At 45.8% G+C, this 18,589-nt stretch overlaps 1 protein-coding gene and 1 long non-coding RNA gene across 3 annotated transcripts in view; one reads left to right on the top strand and one right to left on the bottom strand.

The window, feature by feature from the left end:
• THSD7B (thrombospondin type 1 domain containing 7B) overlaps positions 1-18,589 on the bottom strand; it is a 501,312-nt gene that overhangs the window by 304,356 nt on the left and 178,367 nt on the right. For both annotated transcript variants that reach the window (XM_073545559.1, XM_073545560.1), the window contains exon 5: positions 4,827-4,990. In XM_073545559.1, the coding sequence (XP_073401660.1) occupies positions 4,827-4,990 (164 nt within the window). The remainder of the gene's footprint in view (positions 1-4,826; positions 4,991-18,589) is intronic.
• LOC141049286 (uncharacterized) overlaps positions 1-18,589 on the top strand; it is a 135,742-nt gene that overhangs the window by 81,914 nt on the left and 35,239 nt on the right. The gene's annotated exons all lie outside the window — the stretch shown is intronic.

Below are 18,589 nucleotides of genomic sequence, written 5' to 3'. Positions count from 1 at the left end.
ATGTCAATCTGCTCAATTCCTCCTTATTAATACCACTAGATGGAGGCCCGATGCTATCGCATCGGGAGGGCGGTAATGTCACGATGGGGGCAAGCTTTCTCTCCCCCCATGTGCTCACCCACCTATCCTCTCTCTCTTTCCCCATGTGCTGACTTCTCCCGTCTGTGCTCTCTTCTTTGACCTGTCTACCCCATGTGTTATCCCCCTTGTCTGCTGTCTCTCTCCTTCCTGTGCTGTGTTCTCCCCTCGTGTGCTGTCCCGTTTGAGCTGTCTCCCCCCTGTGCTCTGTCTCTCTCACCCCTGTGTCTGACCGTGTACAGAACATACCACAGCTCCTGGGCAGGAAAGGAAGCAAAAGACAATACTGACATTACAGCAGGAGATCGCAGAGGATACATTTTGTGAGGTAAAATATTGTTTAAAAACAGTCAGTGAAATATTTTACCTCACAAGATGAATCCTCTGTGATCCCCTGCTGTAATGTCAGTAATGTCTTTTGCTTCCTCCCCTGCCCAGGAGCTGTGGTATGCTCCGTACACGGTCAGACACAGACAATTTTTAAAATTAACTTTCGTTCGTGGGATCAGCTGAATGATTCACTGCGTCTGCGTGGAATTGGCGCAGTGAGATGGTGTTCAGCTGGTGGTACCGCGCAAGAGGCTGTGTGATTGTGTGAGTGTATGGCATATAGAGTATGTGTGTATGTGTGTGGTGTGACGTGTTCCGCTGGTGGTGCCTCACAATAGGTTGGTACCAGCAGTAGTTTCCATATTGAGACACCCATCACTTGGGTGTCCCAATATGGCGGTCGGTGAACTTCCTCTGCTTGGAATTCTGGGATACGGTGACATCTGGACAGAACAGGAAATGACAACATCACAAGGCAATTATATAAATAGATGCTGTCAATCATTAATTGAGACCGCCTAATGGACTCTTAAACCCCCCCCGACAGCAATCATTTCAATCAATAAATTACTATAACACTGAACTTGTTTTCATAAAACTATATCTTATTCTACTTAATTCCTCCTGCAACCTCCTCCGTAGGTTTGAGAGTCCGGTGGGCGGTCCTACTCAGTGATTGGCAGCATGTTATAAGCAGAAGGAATTAAGTTAGCAAAAATAGAACATGCTTGTAAGATATAATAAATTACTGTTTTACTGAATGTGCTTTCATACAACTAAATATCAATCTGTTCAATTTCTCCTGCTTATGACATGCTGTCAATCATTTGAGTGGGACAACCCATCGGACTCTTGAACTTCAACAGTATAGGGATAATTGATGATAAAATTACAATATACTGATTTTTGTTTTCCATAAAACAATATATCAATCTGCTCGGCTCGGCTTGCTCTATACTTCGCTGCCTTCACCGTCCCGTTATGAAATCACCCTCGAAACCAAAGGAGGCAAAGCGATATAACGATATAATTGCTCAGCCGAGTCTCACCTTCTAAATTTAAAAAAACTGTGAATTTCTTCAGTAATTAAATTGAACTTGTCAAAATAATTTGCATGCCTAAATCTGGAGACAATGGATTACAAATACAATCCATACATTCTATTTCCAAAACTGCTATTAAATTCACACTGGTTCAGAGAGAAGCGGCGCTCGGCTCCTATCGGGGAGTATTACTCAGAACATCCTTTTATCTGACAATACAAACTATTCGGAGACATCGCAGTGAATAATTTAATGAACCCATACGGCTATATCTCAGGTTCTGGGGAGAAGATGTGTTTACATTGCAAATTATGTATCACGCTCGCGCCGCTCTAATAATTTGAAAATTTTCGATTAGAAAAAGCCTCGATGGATCATAGCAGCTCTTCTTTAATAGTTATTCCAGTGGCCATCAATTTTAATTAAAGCTGCGTTCACCGTGTTAAATCGCTACTTTCATCTTACAAGCTCGGAAAATGTAAACCAATTACACAGCTTAAGATGCAGTAAAGAGACGACGGAGGATTGAAAATGCGGAAAATGTTATCGCTGCTCCCACCAAAAAAAAAAAAATTGCTTTCCATTTACAGGTGAATCTTGTATTATTTATAACATTTAAAGGGGTTGTACGGAATTAGGAAAAAAAAAACATTGCCTTCTTCTAGAAAGAGCGCTACACCTGTCCATGGGTTGTCTATGGAGCTTATCCCAAATTGCAGTGAAGGGGGCTGAGCTCTGGCACCACACTCAACCTGTGGATTGGAATGGCGCTACTTTCGGAAGAAGCAGGCTTTTTTTTATTAACTTTAATTAACTCTTTAAGGAATGCAGTGTTTACATTCTAATTTGGCTTAATAATGGAAACATCTAACAGAGGTCATGAGAATGTGACTGTCAATAAATTACCAAGATACTTGACTCAAGTGTTATGAATGAGTCACCGAGGAGGAAAAAACAAAAAACAAGCTAAGCCCAGAAAACCAGAGAGGTTGGTAACTAGGGGATTGCAGACCCCTGATCCTATCCACACAACTAGCAGTAGCCGTGGAGCGTGCCTACGGTGATCCTAGACACCTCGTCACGGCCGGAGAACTAAATAAGCCTAAAGAAAGAAAGGGAAAATCTAAACTGCCCCAGAGCAGACCCCAAAGCAATAGACCGCCCCAAACAAGTATTGTCGGTGAAACAAGATGAAAACACAAACACAGATAGAAAGATAGGCTGAGCAAACGATGGGGCCCAAACTAACTAGAAAGGACAGGAAAGAAAAGCTGCTGTCTGCAATCACGCAAAAAACCTTGCCAAAAAATGTCCAACACGTGTGATAGAAAAAGGCCCTGAAGTCGCTAGACTTCAATTCCCTATATCAGCACTCAGGTATATTCTGAAGACAGAGCAAATGAGATCAACTGATCAGAAACAAAATGAGAATTCAGCCAAGTCCCAGCAAGGGCTGGCTGAACACAAATCTAAGTAAACCAGCCGAAAAGTCATATGAACAATAGCAGAGAAAACTTAGCTTTGAGAAGGCAGGAACCAAACTGGAAACCAGAAGCCACAGTCAGGAGGAATCACCAGCAAGAAACTAGGGAGTCGGCTGCCTTAAATCCAATCAGAAATTCCTGATGTCCAATCACAGTCCTCTTCCTCAGGTGGCCGGTCTCTGCCATTTAGATCAGCTTCATTACCTCCCTTCACCAACAGAGGGAGTCCAGATAGAGAACTCACTACTCTTCTGTCAGCACAGCCAGCTCCATAACGCTCACCAGAAGCCAGAGGCAAACCCGAAAATGAGCCCACAACACTCAAGTATATCATGGGGCAGCCTTGGGGACCATGCCAAATAAAGCCATCAGGCTGCCAGGGCTGAAGGAGGAAGATGGGGACAAGGGGACCCCCTTCCAATTATTTCACTTTTGATCGTACCGTTAAAAGTGTTAAAGAATCATTCTTAACCACATCCATGCAAGGCACCTTAGAAGTACCCCAACATTTCTACAATAGACTGTTGCATTTTGCCATAAATTATGTTTTACCAAATTTATATTAGGTATAACATATTACATGGTGTGTAGACGGAGCGATGTGCTTGACTGTTTCCACCAGTCCCATAGACAATACATGGTTTCGTCCATTGATCGAATTTTGGATTTTTTTTGTGGACATTTATATAAAAAAAAAAAAAAAAAAAAAAGACCAACAACCTATTTTGAAAATATCCTTAGGGTGTATGCACACGTTGCGGATTCTGCTGCGAATCCTCAGCGGATTTGGCCCTGTGGATCCGCAGCAGTTTCTGCTGCGTTGTACAGTACCACTATAGTCAATGGAAAATGAAAAACGCAGTGCACATGCTGCAGATTTTTCCGCGCGGATTATCTATGGTTTTAAATCCGCAGCATGTCACTTCTTTGTGCGGAATCTGCAGCGGTTTGACACCTGCTCCATTACCAGGTGTCAAAACGCAGTGGAAAACCGCAGGCTAATCCGCACTAAATCCGCAAGTAAAACGCAGGTCATGTCAAGTAAATCCGCAGTACAATCCGCACCGTGTGCACCCAGCCTTACGGTTCAAGTATTAAAGCTGTTAGGCACACCAGTTGAGGTTGATTCACTAAGCACAGGTAACGGTGGGCACACGGACTGCGGACATTGGTGCAGCAAGAAGGAAGGCACGTGGGCAGCGAGGACTTGACAACACAGAAATCTCATGAGCAGCAGGACAAATGAAGTGGAACCTGGCAGGGATGAATGGACGCACAAACAAAAAAGCACAGATAGTGGAGCACACCAAACAAAAGACTAGAGTCTCAATCCCAAGACAAAGGTGTCTAAATGGGCCCTAAATAGGTCTAAGGGGATGATGCCACAGATCCACTCCAGGCAATATACAAAACGCAACATGGAGCACAACAGAGGGCAGAAAATCCAGGGGAAGGATGCGAAGCTTGTGAAACCTGGGACAGCAGTAATCAAAAAGACATAAAAGTGTGAAGGTTTTCATTGTTTTTTAGATTTTAAAATATGTTGGACACTCTTTTAGAAACCCGCTGGTGTTCAAGGATTGTAACATTTTCAAACTTTAAATTTTAAATCATTGACTTACAAAAATATTGAGCGCCCATGATATTAGGCATAAAACGTCACAATTAATGGGAATCGCAGCTTTACAAACAAAATGATTCAACTTCTATTACCTACTCGATGGAGAAGGAATTTTTTGTCCCAAAATATCCCTTTACTATAATTATTAAAAACAAGTTAACGCTCTCATGTTTGGTTGTAGATTGGACTCGATGGATTTGTGTTTTACTTTAACCTTAAATCAATGAAATAATCGATGATGATCGACCCATGCACGGTCACTCCGCTCACCTTCCTTATTTGTTCCAGACTCCATGATACGCTGGGCACAGAACACCTGACGAGTCTGAACGCCACCACCGCAACGTGCTGCATCCTCCACGCGGGACGCAGTACTCTGGTCCGTCAGCAGTGAGATCTTACATTCTGTCCATTCTGACGTTTTCCAAAGAAAACTGAAGGAAAACAAGAATACAAAAAAGTGACACATGTAATAATTGTTTAAGACTGAAAGCTCATAGGATGGCAAAAAGGTTATATCGCTCCTCTCCTCAACGTAAAACTGTGTATATTTTCCTAGGAGCATTTGTTTCCCATTATTGGCCTGTCTAAAAAGGTGGGCAATCTCCCGACGAACAAGCAAAATAATTGTTTGTCAAGTGAAATGGTTTTGAAGCTTCATTAAAAATCATCATTCTCGGCAGCACGTAATTTTGTGTAAACGTGCTGCCGATAACATGATCTTTCTGTGTGCATGGAAGTGCAGTCAGTTTGTGTACACCAGCTGTAAAAAAAATTTCTGATCGGTTTATACGTAACTGATCGTTAGTTGTTTAACGGCCACAATCGAGTATTGTAAATGGGACCTTAGTCATAGGTACCACAAAGAGTAATAAAACAGCAAATGACAGTGAACTATTAGAGCCCCTTCAGATAAATTAGCAATCAGGAAATTACGTCGCCTGTCTAAACAGACCAGCACTCACCCGACGAACGAGCAAAACGCTTGTTCGTCAGGTGAAATGATTTTCAAAGCACCACTCCAGCATTTTTTTTTTCATTGCACCACAGGAATGGTGCTTTACATTTAAGTCCCCTGCCTGCTGTCTCACACTCACCTGTCGTCCCCTTCATTCTTTTACAGCATCGCTCAGGTCCGTATCCAGCAAAAAGTAACTTGCCGGGGCGCTTCAGTATCTGCTGGAGCGCGTCGGAGGTCACTTTTCAATACAAGTCTATGACATCCTCATTCTGGCTCTCATACACATGCATTGAGAGATTGTGATGTAGCTTCTGACTAGCTTCCGGACAGTCAGAAGCTACTGTCACAAGATGTTGCCGCGGGACCGGAGTATTGTTGGTAAGAGGTGAAGTCGCCGGAAGGAAAAAAATAAAGGCTGGAGTAGAGTTGAGCGAAATGGGTCGAAAAAATTCAAAAGTCGCCGACTTTTGGCAAAGTCGGGTTTCATGAAACGAAACCCGACCCTAGGATGAGGTCGGCCACGAGGTCGGCGACTTACGCGCCAAAGTCGCGTTTCAAAAGTTTGTTTTGCGCTCTTTTTCAGCCAATCAGGATCCACGGACACTGTGGGCAACGTGATGACCTAGGCACGGGTCACCACCATCTTTCAGAAGGGCATGCAAGTGATTGGCTTGCTTTGGTGGGCGTCACAGGGGGTATAAAAGGGCGTGCCCGCCGACCGCCATCTTACTTCTGCCGATCTTAGTATAGGGAGAGGTTGCTGCTGATTCTGTAGGGAGAGCGTTAGGCAGGGAAGAAGACAAAAAAACTGCTTCTGCTGCTAGCGATTTGGCCTGCACAACACACAAGTCACTGTGTGTGCAGTGCAAGGGGAGGCTATATTGTGGTGTATCAGTGGTGTTGGTTGTTGGGCTGCCTTTTAAGGCTTCCTGACACGCTGGCATTGCTGTTTACCCACTGCTCCGCAAACTGCTTTTTTAAAAGCAATTGAATCTCCCTTATCCTCTAGTCACTTTTGTCACAGCTGTGCCATCGAGCCTGTCACATAGCGCTCAGATATCAGTGGGCCTCACACAATCCACAAGTGTCCAGTGTCCAAAAGTGTGCGCAGAGATTCAAAATCTCCATTATCCTCTCGTCACTTTGCTCACAGGCAGCTGTGCCATCGAGCGTGTCACATAGCGCTCAGATATCAGTGGGCCTCACACAATCCACAAGTGTCCAGTGTCCAAAAGTGTGCGCAGAGATTCAAAATCTCCATTATCCTCTCGTCACTTTGGTCACAGGCAGCTGTGCCATCGAGCGTGTCACATAGCGCTCAGATATCAGTGGGCCTCACACAATCCACAAGTGTCCAGTGTCCAAAAGTGTGCGCAGAGATTCAAAATCTCCATTATCCTCTCGTCACTTTGGTCACAGGCAGCTGTGCCATCGAGCGTGTCACATAGCGCTCAGATATCAGTGGGCCTCACACAATACACAAGTGTCCAGTGTCCAAAAGTGTGCGCAGAGATTCAAAATCTCCATTATCCTCTCGTCACTTTGGTCACAGGCAGCTGTGCCATCGAGCGTGTCACATAGCGCTCAGATATCAGTGGGCCTCACACAATCCACAAGTGTCCAGTGTCCAAAAGTGTGCGCAGAGATTCAAAATCTCCATTATCCTCTCGTCACTTTGGTCACAGGCAGCTGTGCCATCGAGCGTGTCACATAGCGCTCAGATATCAGTGGGCCTCACACAATCCACAAGTGTCCAGTGTCCAAAAGTGTGCGCAGAGATTCAAAATCTCCATTATCCTCTCGTCACTTTGGTCACAGGCAGCTGTGCCATCAAGCGTGTCACATAGCGCTCAGATATCAGTGGGCCTCACACAATCCACAAGTGTCCAGTGTCCAAAAGTGTGCGCAGAGATTCAAAATCTCCATTATCCTCTCGTCACTTTGGTCACAGGCAGCTGTGCCATCGAGCGTGTCACATAGCGCTCAGATATCAGTGGGCCTCACACAATCCACAAGTGTCCAGTGTCCAAAAGTGTGCGCAGAGATTCAAAATCTCCATTATCCTCTCGTCACTTTGGTCACAGGCAGCTGTGCCATCGAGCGTGTCACATAGCGCTCAGATATCAGTGGGCCTCACACAATCCACAAGTGTCCAAAAGTGTGCGCAGAGATTCAAAATCTCCATTATCCTCTCGTCACTTTGGTCACAGGCAGCTGTGCCATCGAGCCTGTCACATAGCGCTCAGATATCAGTGGGCCTCACACAATCCAAAAGTGTCCACTGTCCACAAGTGTGTGCAGAAATTCTAAATCTCCCCTGTCCTATAGACACCTTGTACCTTGTTTTACATTACTATATAGTTTGTTGGATTTTGTCTACATTTCTACCAAAAATGAGGAAGGCTGGTGGAAGAGGCCGTGGAATTGGGCGGGGGTTGGCAGCTGGTAATGATGGTGTTGGTGGTGGATCTGATGGTAGTGGCAAGAGCAAAATAGGACCGAATGCAGGAGGTGCTGACCCTGCGTCATCGTCTGGCTACATAAGGCCTCGAACGCTTAGTTTTCTAGGAGTTGGCAAACCGCTTTTAAAGGCAGAGCATCAGGAAAAAGTTTTGTCTTACATTGCTGACTCAGCCTCCAGCTCTATCGCCTCCTCTTCTTCAGTTGTAAAAAGTAAAAGCACTGAGTCGTCATTGGAGGCTCATGTTCATGAACCACACCTTTCCTTGTGTCCTTCACCCCAACCAAGATTGAAGGATGACGCAGGCCATACTACTGATTACTCCATGGAGCTGTTTTAACATACCATGCCTGGATTATCAAGTGAAATGGTGAATTACCCAGGCCAAGATGAGTCTGACATGGAGTGCACTGATGCACAGCCGCTGATGGATGATTCTGCTGGTACATTCACTCAGAGCACTACATTGTCCTCGCAGTGTACAGAGCCAGATTTTGACCCTGATGAGACTCAGGTGCCCCTTCCCGCACACTATACCACCATACACGGTGACACAGAGAAAGGTGCACATGACATAGAAGAGGAGGTGATGGATGACCCAGTTGTTGACCCAGATTGGCATCCATTGGGGGAAGAGGGTGCTGCTTCCAATAGCTCAGATGAGGAGCATCCACAGCAGACATCGACATCGCAACAGCTGTTATCTGGCAGGCCCGGAGCACTCCAAAGACAGGTTCCAAACATCAAAAGAGTTGCTGGACAGCTTGTCCAGACGGTCAAAAGATCACAGCGTGCTAGGCCGCAAAATGTCTGCCAAAGTAGGAAGAGTGCAGTGTGGCACTTTTTTGAACAAAATCCTCATGATCAGGCCAAGGTTATCTGTAAGAAGTGCGCAAAGACCTTTAGCCGAGGGAAAAATCTGAAAAATTTGAATACCAGTTGCATGCTTAGACATTTAACCAGCATGCACTTGCAAGCGTGGACACAACACCAAACCTCAAGTGCCACATGTGCAACTGATCACAACGAAGGTAGTCAGCAACGCTACATTGTTTCCCCCACTGTAAGCCCACCGGTTAGCACAGCAGCAAATGTTGAGGTGTCGTTGCAAGACCACAGCAGTCAGGGACTCCCACTGTTATATCAACGAAAGACTGATTCTAGGCCATCAGAAAGAACACCAACTCCATCACCATCATCAACCCTCTCTCAGTCCGCCCTGTCCACCGCTACTTCCACCATATGCAGCTCTCAAGTCCAGCTCACCCTTCCAGACACTATGAGTAGGTCAAGAAAGTACTCAGTCTCTCATCCGCGTACACTGGGTTTGAACGCCCACATTGCCAAACTAATCTCGTTTGAGATGATGCCCTTTCGGTTGGTGGAAAGCACAGCTTTCCGCGAACTCATGGCCTATGCAGTACCACGCTATGACCTACCCAGTCGCCACTTCTTCTCTCGCAAAGCCATCCCAGCCCTCCACCATCATGTGAAAGACCGCATTGTCCATGCACTCAAGCAGTCAGTGAGCGGAAAGGTGCACCTCACAACTGATGCATGGTCCAGTCGGCATGGCCAGGGCCGTTACGTGTCCATCACTGCGCACTGGGTTAATGTGGTGGATGCAGGGTCCACAGGGGACAGCGGTGGTGGGACAGTGCTGCCTAGCCCACGGTATAGGAAACAGTTGGCTGTAGGCGTTCGACCCTCCTCCTCCTCCTCCTCCTCCAGAAGCGAAAGCTCGTCAACAGAGCGCAGTCGTACGAGCACTCCATCTGCAGCTGCCACTGTTGCACACGATGTGTCCCCCTATCGAGCAGCTAGTGGAAAGCGTCAGCAGGCTGTGTTGCAGATGATGTGTTTGGGCGACAGACACACCGCCGAGGTGCTGGCCGAGTACTTGAAGCGACAAACTGAGTCATGGCTGGGCAGTGTACATCTTGAGGCAGGCAAGGTAGTTAGTGATAACGGCCGTAATTTTGTGGCAGCCATAGCCCTTTCAAAACTCAGCCACATACCTTGCTTGGCTCACACCATGAACCTGGTGGTGCAGTGCTTCCTCAAAAATTATCCGGAGTTAACAGCCCTGCTCCAGAAGGTGCGAAGACTGTGCGCGCACATCCGCCGGTCGCCTGTACACTCCGTTCGTATGCAGAAGCTGCAGCGATTGCTCCACCTTCCCAACCACCGCCTCATTATCGACATTGCAACAAGGTGGAACTCCACCCTGCACATGGTGGAGCGGCTGTGCGAGCAGAGGCAGGCCATAATGCATTTGTGGGAGGATACACGGCCAGGCACTTTGAGAGCAGACATGGAGTTGACAGGCGTGCAGTGGTCGAAGCTGAAAGACCTTTGTAAAGTCCTTCAGTGTTTTGAGGAATGCACACGGCTGGTAAGCGCAGACGACGCCATCCTAAGCATGAGCATCCCACTTATGCGTCTGCTCATGCAAACTTTGACGCACCTTAAGGAGCAGGCGTCTGCAGCCAATGTTGATGAGGAGGAAGAGGAGGAGGGAATCCTTGATGACATTCGGCCATTGTCTGCTCAGGGACCTCTCCTGGACGAGGTGGAGGAAGAAGAGGAGGAGGAGGAGGATGATGGGGATGATTACTTACGGGAGGAGGATGCATCTCGTGGGGCAAGTGAAAATGTTGGCGTGGCAAGGTCTGGTACAGTGTTTGTGCGTGACTGGAGGGATGTGGATTTGCCAGAAAGTGCTCCTCCACCCAGCACTCGCAGTGCATCATTGACACCGGGAACATTGGCCCACATGTCAGATTATGCCTTGCGGATCCTAAAAAGGGACCCCCGCATTGCCAAAATGATGAACGATGACGACTACTGGTTGGCCAGCATCCTGGATCCACGCTATAAAGGCAAATTACAAAACATCATGCCACAGGAGAACCTTGACCTAATATTGGCTAATAAACAAGCAACTCTGGTAAATCAGTTGCTTGAGGCATTCCCAGCACACAGCAGCGGTGATGGTTCTCACACGAGCCGTACGGGCCGGGGGCAGCTTGGCAGAGGTGTTCGTGGTGCACACAGCAGAAGTGGCGTTGGAGACAGGGGTTTCATGACAATGTTGTGGACTGATTTTTCAAATACCGCTCACACAACTGGTAATACTGCATCGATGGAAAGTGACAGGAGACAGCAGTTGTCAACTATGGTTACAAACTACTTTTCCTCCCATATCGATGTTCTCCCACACAGGTCATTCCCCTTTGACTATTGGGCCGCTAAACTGGACACCTGGCCTGAATTAGCCCAATATGCCTTACAGGAGCTCGCTTGCCCAGCTGCAAGTGTGCTATCGGAAAGAGTCTTCAGTGCAGCTGGATCAATCCTGACAGAAAAAAGGACCCGTCTGTCAACCCAAAATGTGGATGATCTAACCTTCATTAAAATGAACCACGCATGGGTTTCCAAGGATTTTGTCCCACCTTCCCCTGCTGACACATAGGGTGACAGAAAAATGGCTTGCTTTGGTCCACCTCTTCCTGGTACTTCACCTATTTCGCCTTTTGCATCAGCTGAATGTCCAACATCAACATATGCCACTTTCTAAAACTCCCTAACTGTGCTGCCTCCCCCCCCATGGCCGGGGTCACCACCTACCGCACGACACCGTGCGAGTGCCGTTGCCCTGAACAGGTGGGTAGGCCGACTCTTGGGCGCGGGCACTGGCACAGGGTCCCTCATAGTGCAATCAAGTGTCTCTGACGGTGGTGGTGCACACCCGCCGTAAGATACACCGCTGTACTATGAGGGGCCCAGTGCCAGTACCGACGCCCACGAGTGGGCCCCCCTTGCTTGGGCAGGGCCCCAGCATTTGCAATCTTTACCGCTCCCTGCTCCTCCGCTGTGTAATCTGGGCCGTCAAATCCATACTGTGCCTGACACCGTCTGAGCCTGCCTCCTGAGACATATATTTTGAATGTGTACGCTATCCATACATGTTATCCAGGGATACGGTACCCTCTCTAACCTTTGTGCAATCACGTGCAATCCATACTGGGCCTGACACCGTCTGAGCCTGCCTCCTAAGACATATATTTTGAATGTGTACGCTATCCATACATGTTATCCGGGGATACGGTACCCTTTCTAACCTTTGTGCAATCACGTGCAATCCATACTGGGCCTAACACCGTCTGAGCCTGCCTCCTGAGACATATATTTTGAATGTGTACGCTATCCATACATGTTATCCAGTGATACGGTACCCTTTCTAACCTTTGTGCAATCACGTGCAATCCATACTGGGCCTGACACCGTCTGAGCCTGCCTCCTGAGACATATATTTTGAATGTGTACGCTATCCATACATGTTATCCAGGGATACGGTACCCTTTCTAACCTTTGTGCAATCACGTGCAATCCATACTGGGCCTGACACCGTCTGAGCCTGCCTCCTGAGACATATATTTTGAATGTGTACGCTATCCATACATGTTATCCAGGGATACGGTACCCTTTCTAACCTTTGTGCAATCACGTGCAATCCATACTGGGCGTGAGAACGGCTGGCGAGCTGTTAAGCAAGCTACAGCACCTGTCCAGACAAGTACAGGGATTCCCTAGCGAGGAGACTTATTTGATTGTTTTCAATGTTGGGACAGCAATTTTTGGGGAGCACTATACTCTGGAGAATGACAGATGGGGCCCACCATACACTGGAACATTCCAAAGGTGGACATCAGACACTGGAGCAGCATTTACAGGGCCCATTATACACTAGAGCATTAGAAATGGGGCCCATTATGTTTGGAGCATTATTTGGGCCCATAAGACAGTGGAGCTTCATCCATGGGGACCAACATATACTGTAGCATTATGTGGAGCTCATCATATCCTGTTTCAAACATTATATGGGACCAATGATTCTGTATGGAGAAATAGATGGGCCTCGTCATGAGATGCAAAAAGTGAGGTAATTTTCATTGTACTATACCGCTATTTATCTGCCGTATCGGAGCATGATGAGTTGTGGTATGTGTTAAAGGGGCGCTCTTTCGCCCAGGGCACATGAAAACCTGCAGCCAGCCCTCCCCCCCCACAACTTTAGCCAAATAACCCCCATTTTTCAGTGCGTAACTTGTATTATGAAGTTAATTAAGGTTGACAAGCTTAAGTAAGAAGAATTGATGCTTTTGGCATTCAAATGGGCACTGTAGGTGTGTTTCCTGTCCTCCTCTCACTGCCGACTTTTATTCCCCATTGACTTACATTGGGTTTCGTGTTTCGGGACGACCCCGACTTTTCCCTATAATCGGACGATCTTGCTCGACCCGACTTTTGGAAAAGTCGGGTTTCACGAAACGAAACGCGACCCTAAAAAACCAAAAGTCGCTCAACTCTAGGCTGGAGTGGTGCTTTAAACTTGCTTCAAAATTATCATGCTCTGCAGCACATGTGCTGCCGAAAACTTTATGTTCTACTGAATAATTGTATTAATGACGGTTCTGTATGAATTTTGGTGAGCCAGTCTAAACAAGCCATTAAATGACCACCAATTGGCTTGTATGTAGCTGATCATTTAAAAGCTGGGGTGAGGTAGTGTAGATTCGTCCTTAGACAAACCTTCCATAAAAAAAAGCAATCTGCATTTTGAGCCACACTGACTTTTTCTAATACCTTCTAGAGACAAAGAAACCATTTCAAAGCTCAATAACTCTTATGCTGCATTTAGACAGGTCGACCGCGGCCATTAAACGACGAGCTTCAGAATCATCTCACCCGGCGAATGAACGTTTCATTCATCGGGTGAGTGGCTCCTTGCTTAGACAGGTTGAAAATCAGAAAATAAGGGCCTGTCTTAATGGGCCCTTGGTCACAGCTGTCACAAATAAACATGAAATGCAATTTAAGCTCGACTGACTTATTCACAGCCATTACAAAGAAACCTAAAACACCTAATATGGCTGTGGGATGAAGCCTTCTAATTCCTACACACTCATGCAAAATTGAAACATAAATTCTTAATGTTAGAAGGGACCAAGCAGCTGCCAGACACTTATGGTGTTGGTTATTTCACAAAATAACTAAGGGATGGGGAATGTCGAAATCCAACAAGGTCAACCCTTCCCTTCCTTCCTCCTACATCTGCAATTGCTGGAGAATCTCAACACAAAGAGACGTGAAGCACATTTCAGGACCCAATGACTCTTAAGTCTGCCATACACATCAGCTGTCTGTCGTCCGAACGATGCTTTGGCCGATCGGTTGTCCGACAGCCATGTCGGCCATCTCTCCCATACACTGGAGCGTTCGGCTAAGTGCTCCTGTGTTCTCTATTAGAATGCCGCCAACAGACATCTCAACTGGCGGCCTATCTCTAGGGGAAATCAAAGTGATCGGCAGTCCGAAATCGGACAGAATTGATCCACATTTTCCTAGATGATCAGTTGGCTGGAGGCCACATACACATTAGTCCATTGGTAGAATCTCTCGATATCGGTGGTATTGGCCGACATGGGTCTATCGTGTATAGGGGGCTAATCTGTTTTGAGCCTCACAAACCCTTAGTATTCTCGGCCTCTGCTACAACTAAGAAATGCAAAATTCAGTGACCTCTGTAGACCTAGATTTAATTTTAGCCCCAAAATTTCTAATCAGAGCTATTACTACAGAAAAAAAATCTTTTGTGCCTATTTTTTCCTAGCGTGGGTTTACACTGGCAGATTCGAATCCATTATGAATGCCTAACGACGATATAACGAGTCGGTTTGCACACATTTAAGGTCTAATGGAGGCGCAGGGTCATAATATGATCCTCTGGTCTCCAGACATTTTGCCAATTGTCGGCAGCACATTCCCTGTTTACATAAAGAGATGTGCTGCAGACAATAATGATTTTTAAGCAGTATAGACCAGTGATTTTCAACCTTTTTTGAGCCGCGGCACACTTTTTATACGTAAAAAATCCCGGGGCACACCACCAACCAAAATGGCACAAAATGACACTAAAACAGTACAATTCAATACAATTCAAGCAGGACATGACTGCTGAAGACCGGCAAAATATCATTTATTATTCCACACATACAGCTCTCACGGAGTTCACTCTTGGGGGTTTTAAATCAGCTTCTTATCACCACAAGAGCTGCTTTTTAAGCCCTCAAGAGTGAAATATGCCTGGCAGAGGTCCTTTCAATAAATTATTTATTTTAAAAAAGTTAAATAAAAAAGGATAACCCCCTCATATATACAATCCCATGTAACCTCATACATACAATCCCATGTATTCCCATATATATATACAGTCCCATGTAAAGTCATACATACAGTCCCACGTATATGAGCCACATAATTATCAGCATATACCATATATATATATAGTATATGGAGCTGGCGCTTGTACTCCAGCCTCATGGCCATAGTATTTCTCATTGTACCCCTTTATATTGCAGTATATGAGCCACATAATTATCCCTTTCTTTTAGTAATATGCCCCATCATTATCCCCTTCTTTTAGTAATATGCCCCATCATTATCACCTTCTTGTAGTAATATGCCCCATCATAATCCCCTTCATGTAGAAATTGCCCATTCCACTACCTCCATCATTTCCTTCTCCCCACCACCCCATTATTGCCCTTTCGACAACCCCATCATTGCCCTCACCCCACCACCGCCTTCTTATCACCCCCATCACCGCCTTCTCCATTGCCCTCTCCCCATCACCGCCTTCTCCATGACTCCCATCATTGCTTCTCATCACATCCATCAACTCACCTACACACGCACACAAACACACACCTCTCACCTAGACACACACACACTCATCCATCAACTCACCTACACACGCACACAAACACACACCTCTCACCTAGACACACACACACACACCCCTCACCTCTCCTCACCGGCAGCTTCCTCTCACTGGCACAGCAGCCGCGGGGCTGAATGATGATGTCATCCAGCCGCGCCGCTGACTGCTGTGTCAGGGAGGAAGCGACACAGGAACACGGGACTGCTGCCTCTCCGACCCGCCGCCCTGCTTGCCTCCACATGGCTAATTTGCATCGCATGTAAATTAGTCATGCGGACACGCGGCACACCCGACCATGTGTCGCGGCACACTAGTGTGCCGCGGAACACTGGTTGAAAACCACTGGTATAGACGAACCGATTAGCCAAGTGAGGAAGGCATTGTAGGGCCAGTGATCAGGAAAGTATATTCTTATGAAGACTTGCTCACTGTGTTATCGGCCCCGTACAAGGAGTTTTTACTCAATCCTACTAAGGAGAAATGTGAAATGCGTCAGTACGATGCTAGCTCACTATGTGACCTTAAAAGTAAACCTGACTCAACATTTCCCACGTGTAGCGCCATTATCTGGTGCTCCTGATTGCCTTTGTTATCTGCAGCCCACTCTCATCTTTTGCACAATCATCACTGCCGAGGCCTGAAAAGAGTTGTGGAAAGCCTAAACTTCTCCTCCTTTGCCTTTCTTCATTGTCATCGCCGTTGGTCCATCCTACACCAATGGAAAGGCGGGGGAGGTGTGGTTCAGACTTTTCACAGTGTTCCCCATTTTCTATAGTAGAGAAAAACAAGCTGCCAATACGACAGAGAGATAAAGAGGCAGCAGGAATGTGAAATGTATTGTTACTATTGTCACTAGAGATGAGCAAACCCAGACTATAAAATTCAGGGTTCGTACCGGACACGATGGTCAACTCCGGACTCAGACTTCTCCTTGAAGTCTGTTTTACAGTTCATGAGTCCGGAGAGGGGGAGAGATAGATATGTTCCAACTACAAAGTTCAGGTCCCGATTGATTTCAATGGGATTCAAGTATCAGAATCCAAAATTCCACGGTTCCGCTCATCCCCAAATGTCACATTGAAGATTGGGGGCGGTGGATCACTTTAATTTTCATTTACTCTGGCCGATTTTGGCCATCATCGAGCGGCGATGGACTGCATACAATTCCATCGGTGCTCGTTTACTGGACAATTAACACAAGGTGACAAAAACTGTATTGGGAAGAACATCCATAAATATCTTGTTTCTGTTCTTTTGCGACCCAACCATCAGATTACTTAGAAATTGAGCGTTTTCCTTGTTTGTTGGGTTGACCAAAGGCGTACTGAACAATCGTTCACTGATTATCGGCCCATATAAAAGGGCCTGAAATTGTTTGCCTTCGATGCCCATTCATCGCGACTCAGTCTTGCAAGAAGTGACAGTCTACAGTGATTGCAGCGAGGCCGCGGCCGCCGTACTAGACAATGTGCGCTCCTAACTCAATGTATTTACTTACTAATTAGTGCAGTAAGTAAATAATCCGAGACTGGCGATAACATAATCCACCTCCCAACACTGCCATCCCCGAGCGCCGGGCACTCGACACACTATCCAGGTAGCAATCCCTCATTTCTTAATATTTGCAATTATGTATCAAGTGTCTATATCCCTTCTGCTTTCAGTGGGCACTCGCCGATGCAGATACATTTCAGCAATCTGCGAAATTGGCGACTATTTGTAAACTAATATAATAAAGATAATAATCCCCAGTAGGAGATGATTATATGATCGGAGGTGACAGGCACAGTCCCCGCTAATGATGGAGTCTTCACTCATTTCTCTACCCGGAGAAACTGTGGCATTAATATTTTAGCAGCGACGCTTGTTTGTTCTCTAGTAAATAACTCCCAGACTTTTTCACGGAGAAACATTAATATAAACATATAATTACAACGTTGCCGCCGAGTTTTTCTTTTAGCGAACCTGCGGGCTTTCCGAGTCACAAGCAGCAGGGTGTCATTAAGTGAGGAAACAGCTCAATCTGATGATCTGGTAATGACTGTAATTTAAAGGAAATGTTCTAATGCTGACAGCACTACAACACTCCGTTACGTAGCGGTGGGTTTTTCGTCACTTGCGCTGGTACGAAGCAAAGTGATACGGTGACAAATTAATTTGCTTGCAACTTACGGGGGATCTACCTATGCAAATCAGTTGAGTTTAGAGATTGCGGAGAAATTAGGTATTATACCTTTAAAATGATTCAGGTATAGCCGGATTAAATAATCCATTTTCAAATCCTCCGTGTTAACCTTTCCCACGATTGAAACTTTTTGCTGTTTTTTTTTTTTATTATCCCTTTTTTTCCCTCTGTGGGACATTTCTTTATAAATTGTACTGAAAGATGTAATAAAAAACTTTTTTTTTTTTTTTTTTAAGTTTTTTTTTAAGTTTTTTTTTTGTAAATTCTTTATTTTAGAATTTTTTAAGTTTTTGAACATCACCATTAAACACAACACCAATTCTCAGGTACAGTTGGCGACATATTAAATAGTGTCTGGTTTAGGGCGGGAAGGGAGGAGAAAATAAGGAAAAAATAGGTAGGGGAGGAAAGGAAAAAAGAAAGGGAAGGGGAAAAGGGAACATATTCATATACAATATCAACAACATTAACAATAACAACATGTGGTTGACAACATGAGCACAATCATTGCATGGGTGCACTTCAAAAAATAACGCTTCTCCATGTATTACAATTGAGCTATCTAATATGGGGTAGTAAGGCCAGGAGCCCCAAAGCAGAAGCCACCCAATTCAGTAGAGCCTAACAAAACAAAAAACTC

Source organism: Dendrobates tinctorius, unplaced genomic scaffold, assembly GCF_039654945.1.
Source record: "Dendrobates tinctorius isolate UK_male_01 unplaced genomic scaffold, ASM3965494v1 ptg000143l, whole genome shotgun sequence".
Classification (NCBI taxonomy): Eukaryota; Metazoa; Chordata; class Amphibia; order Anura; family Dendrobatidae; genus Dendrobates; species Dendrobates tinctorius.
Note: the sequence above shows the minus strand (reverse complement) of the source record. Positions and strands in the feature narration are given on the sequence as shown.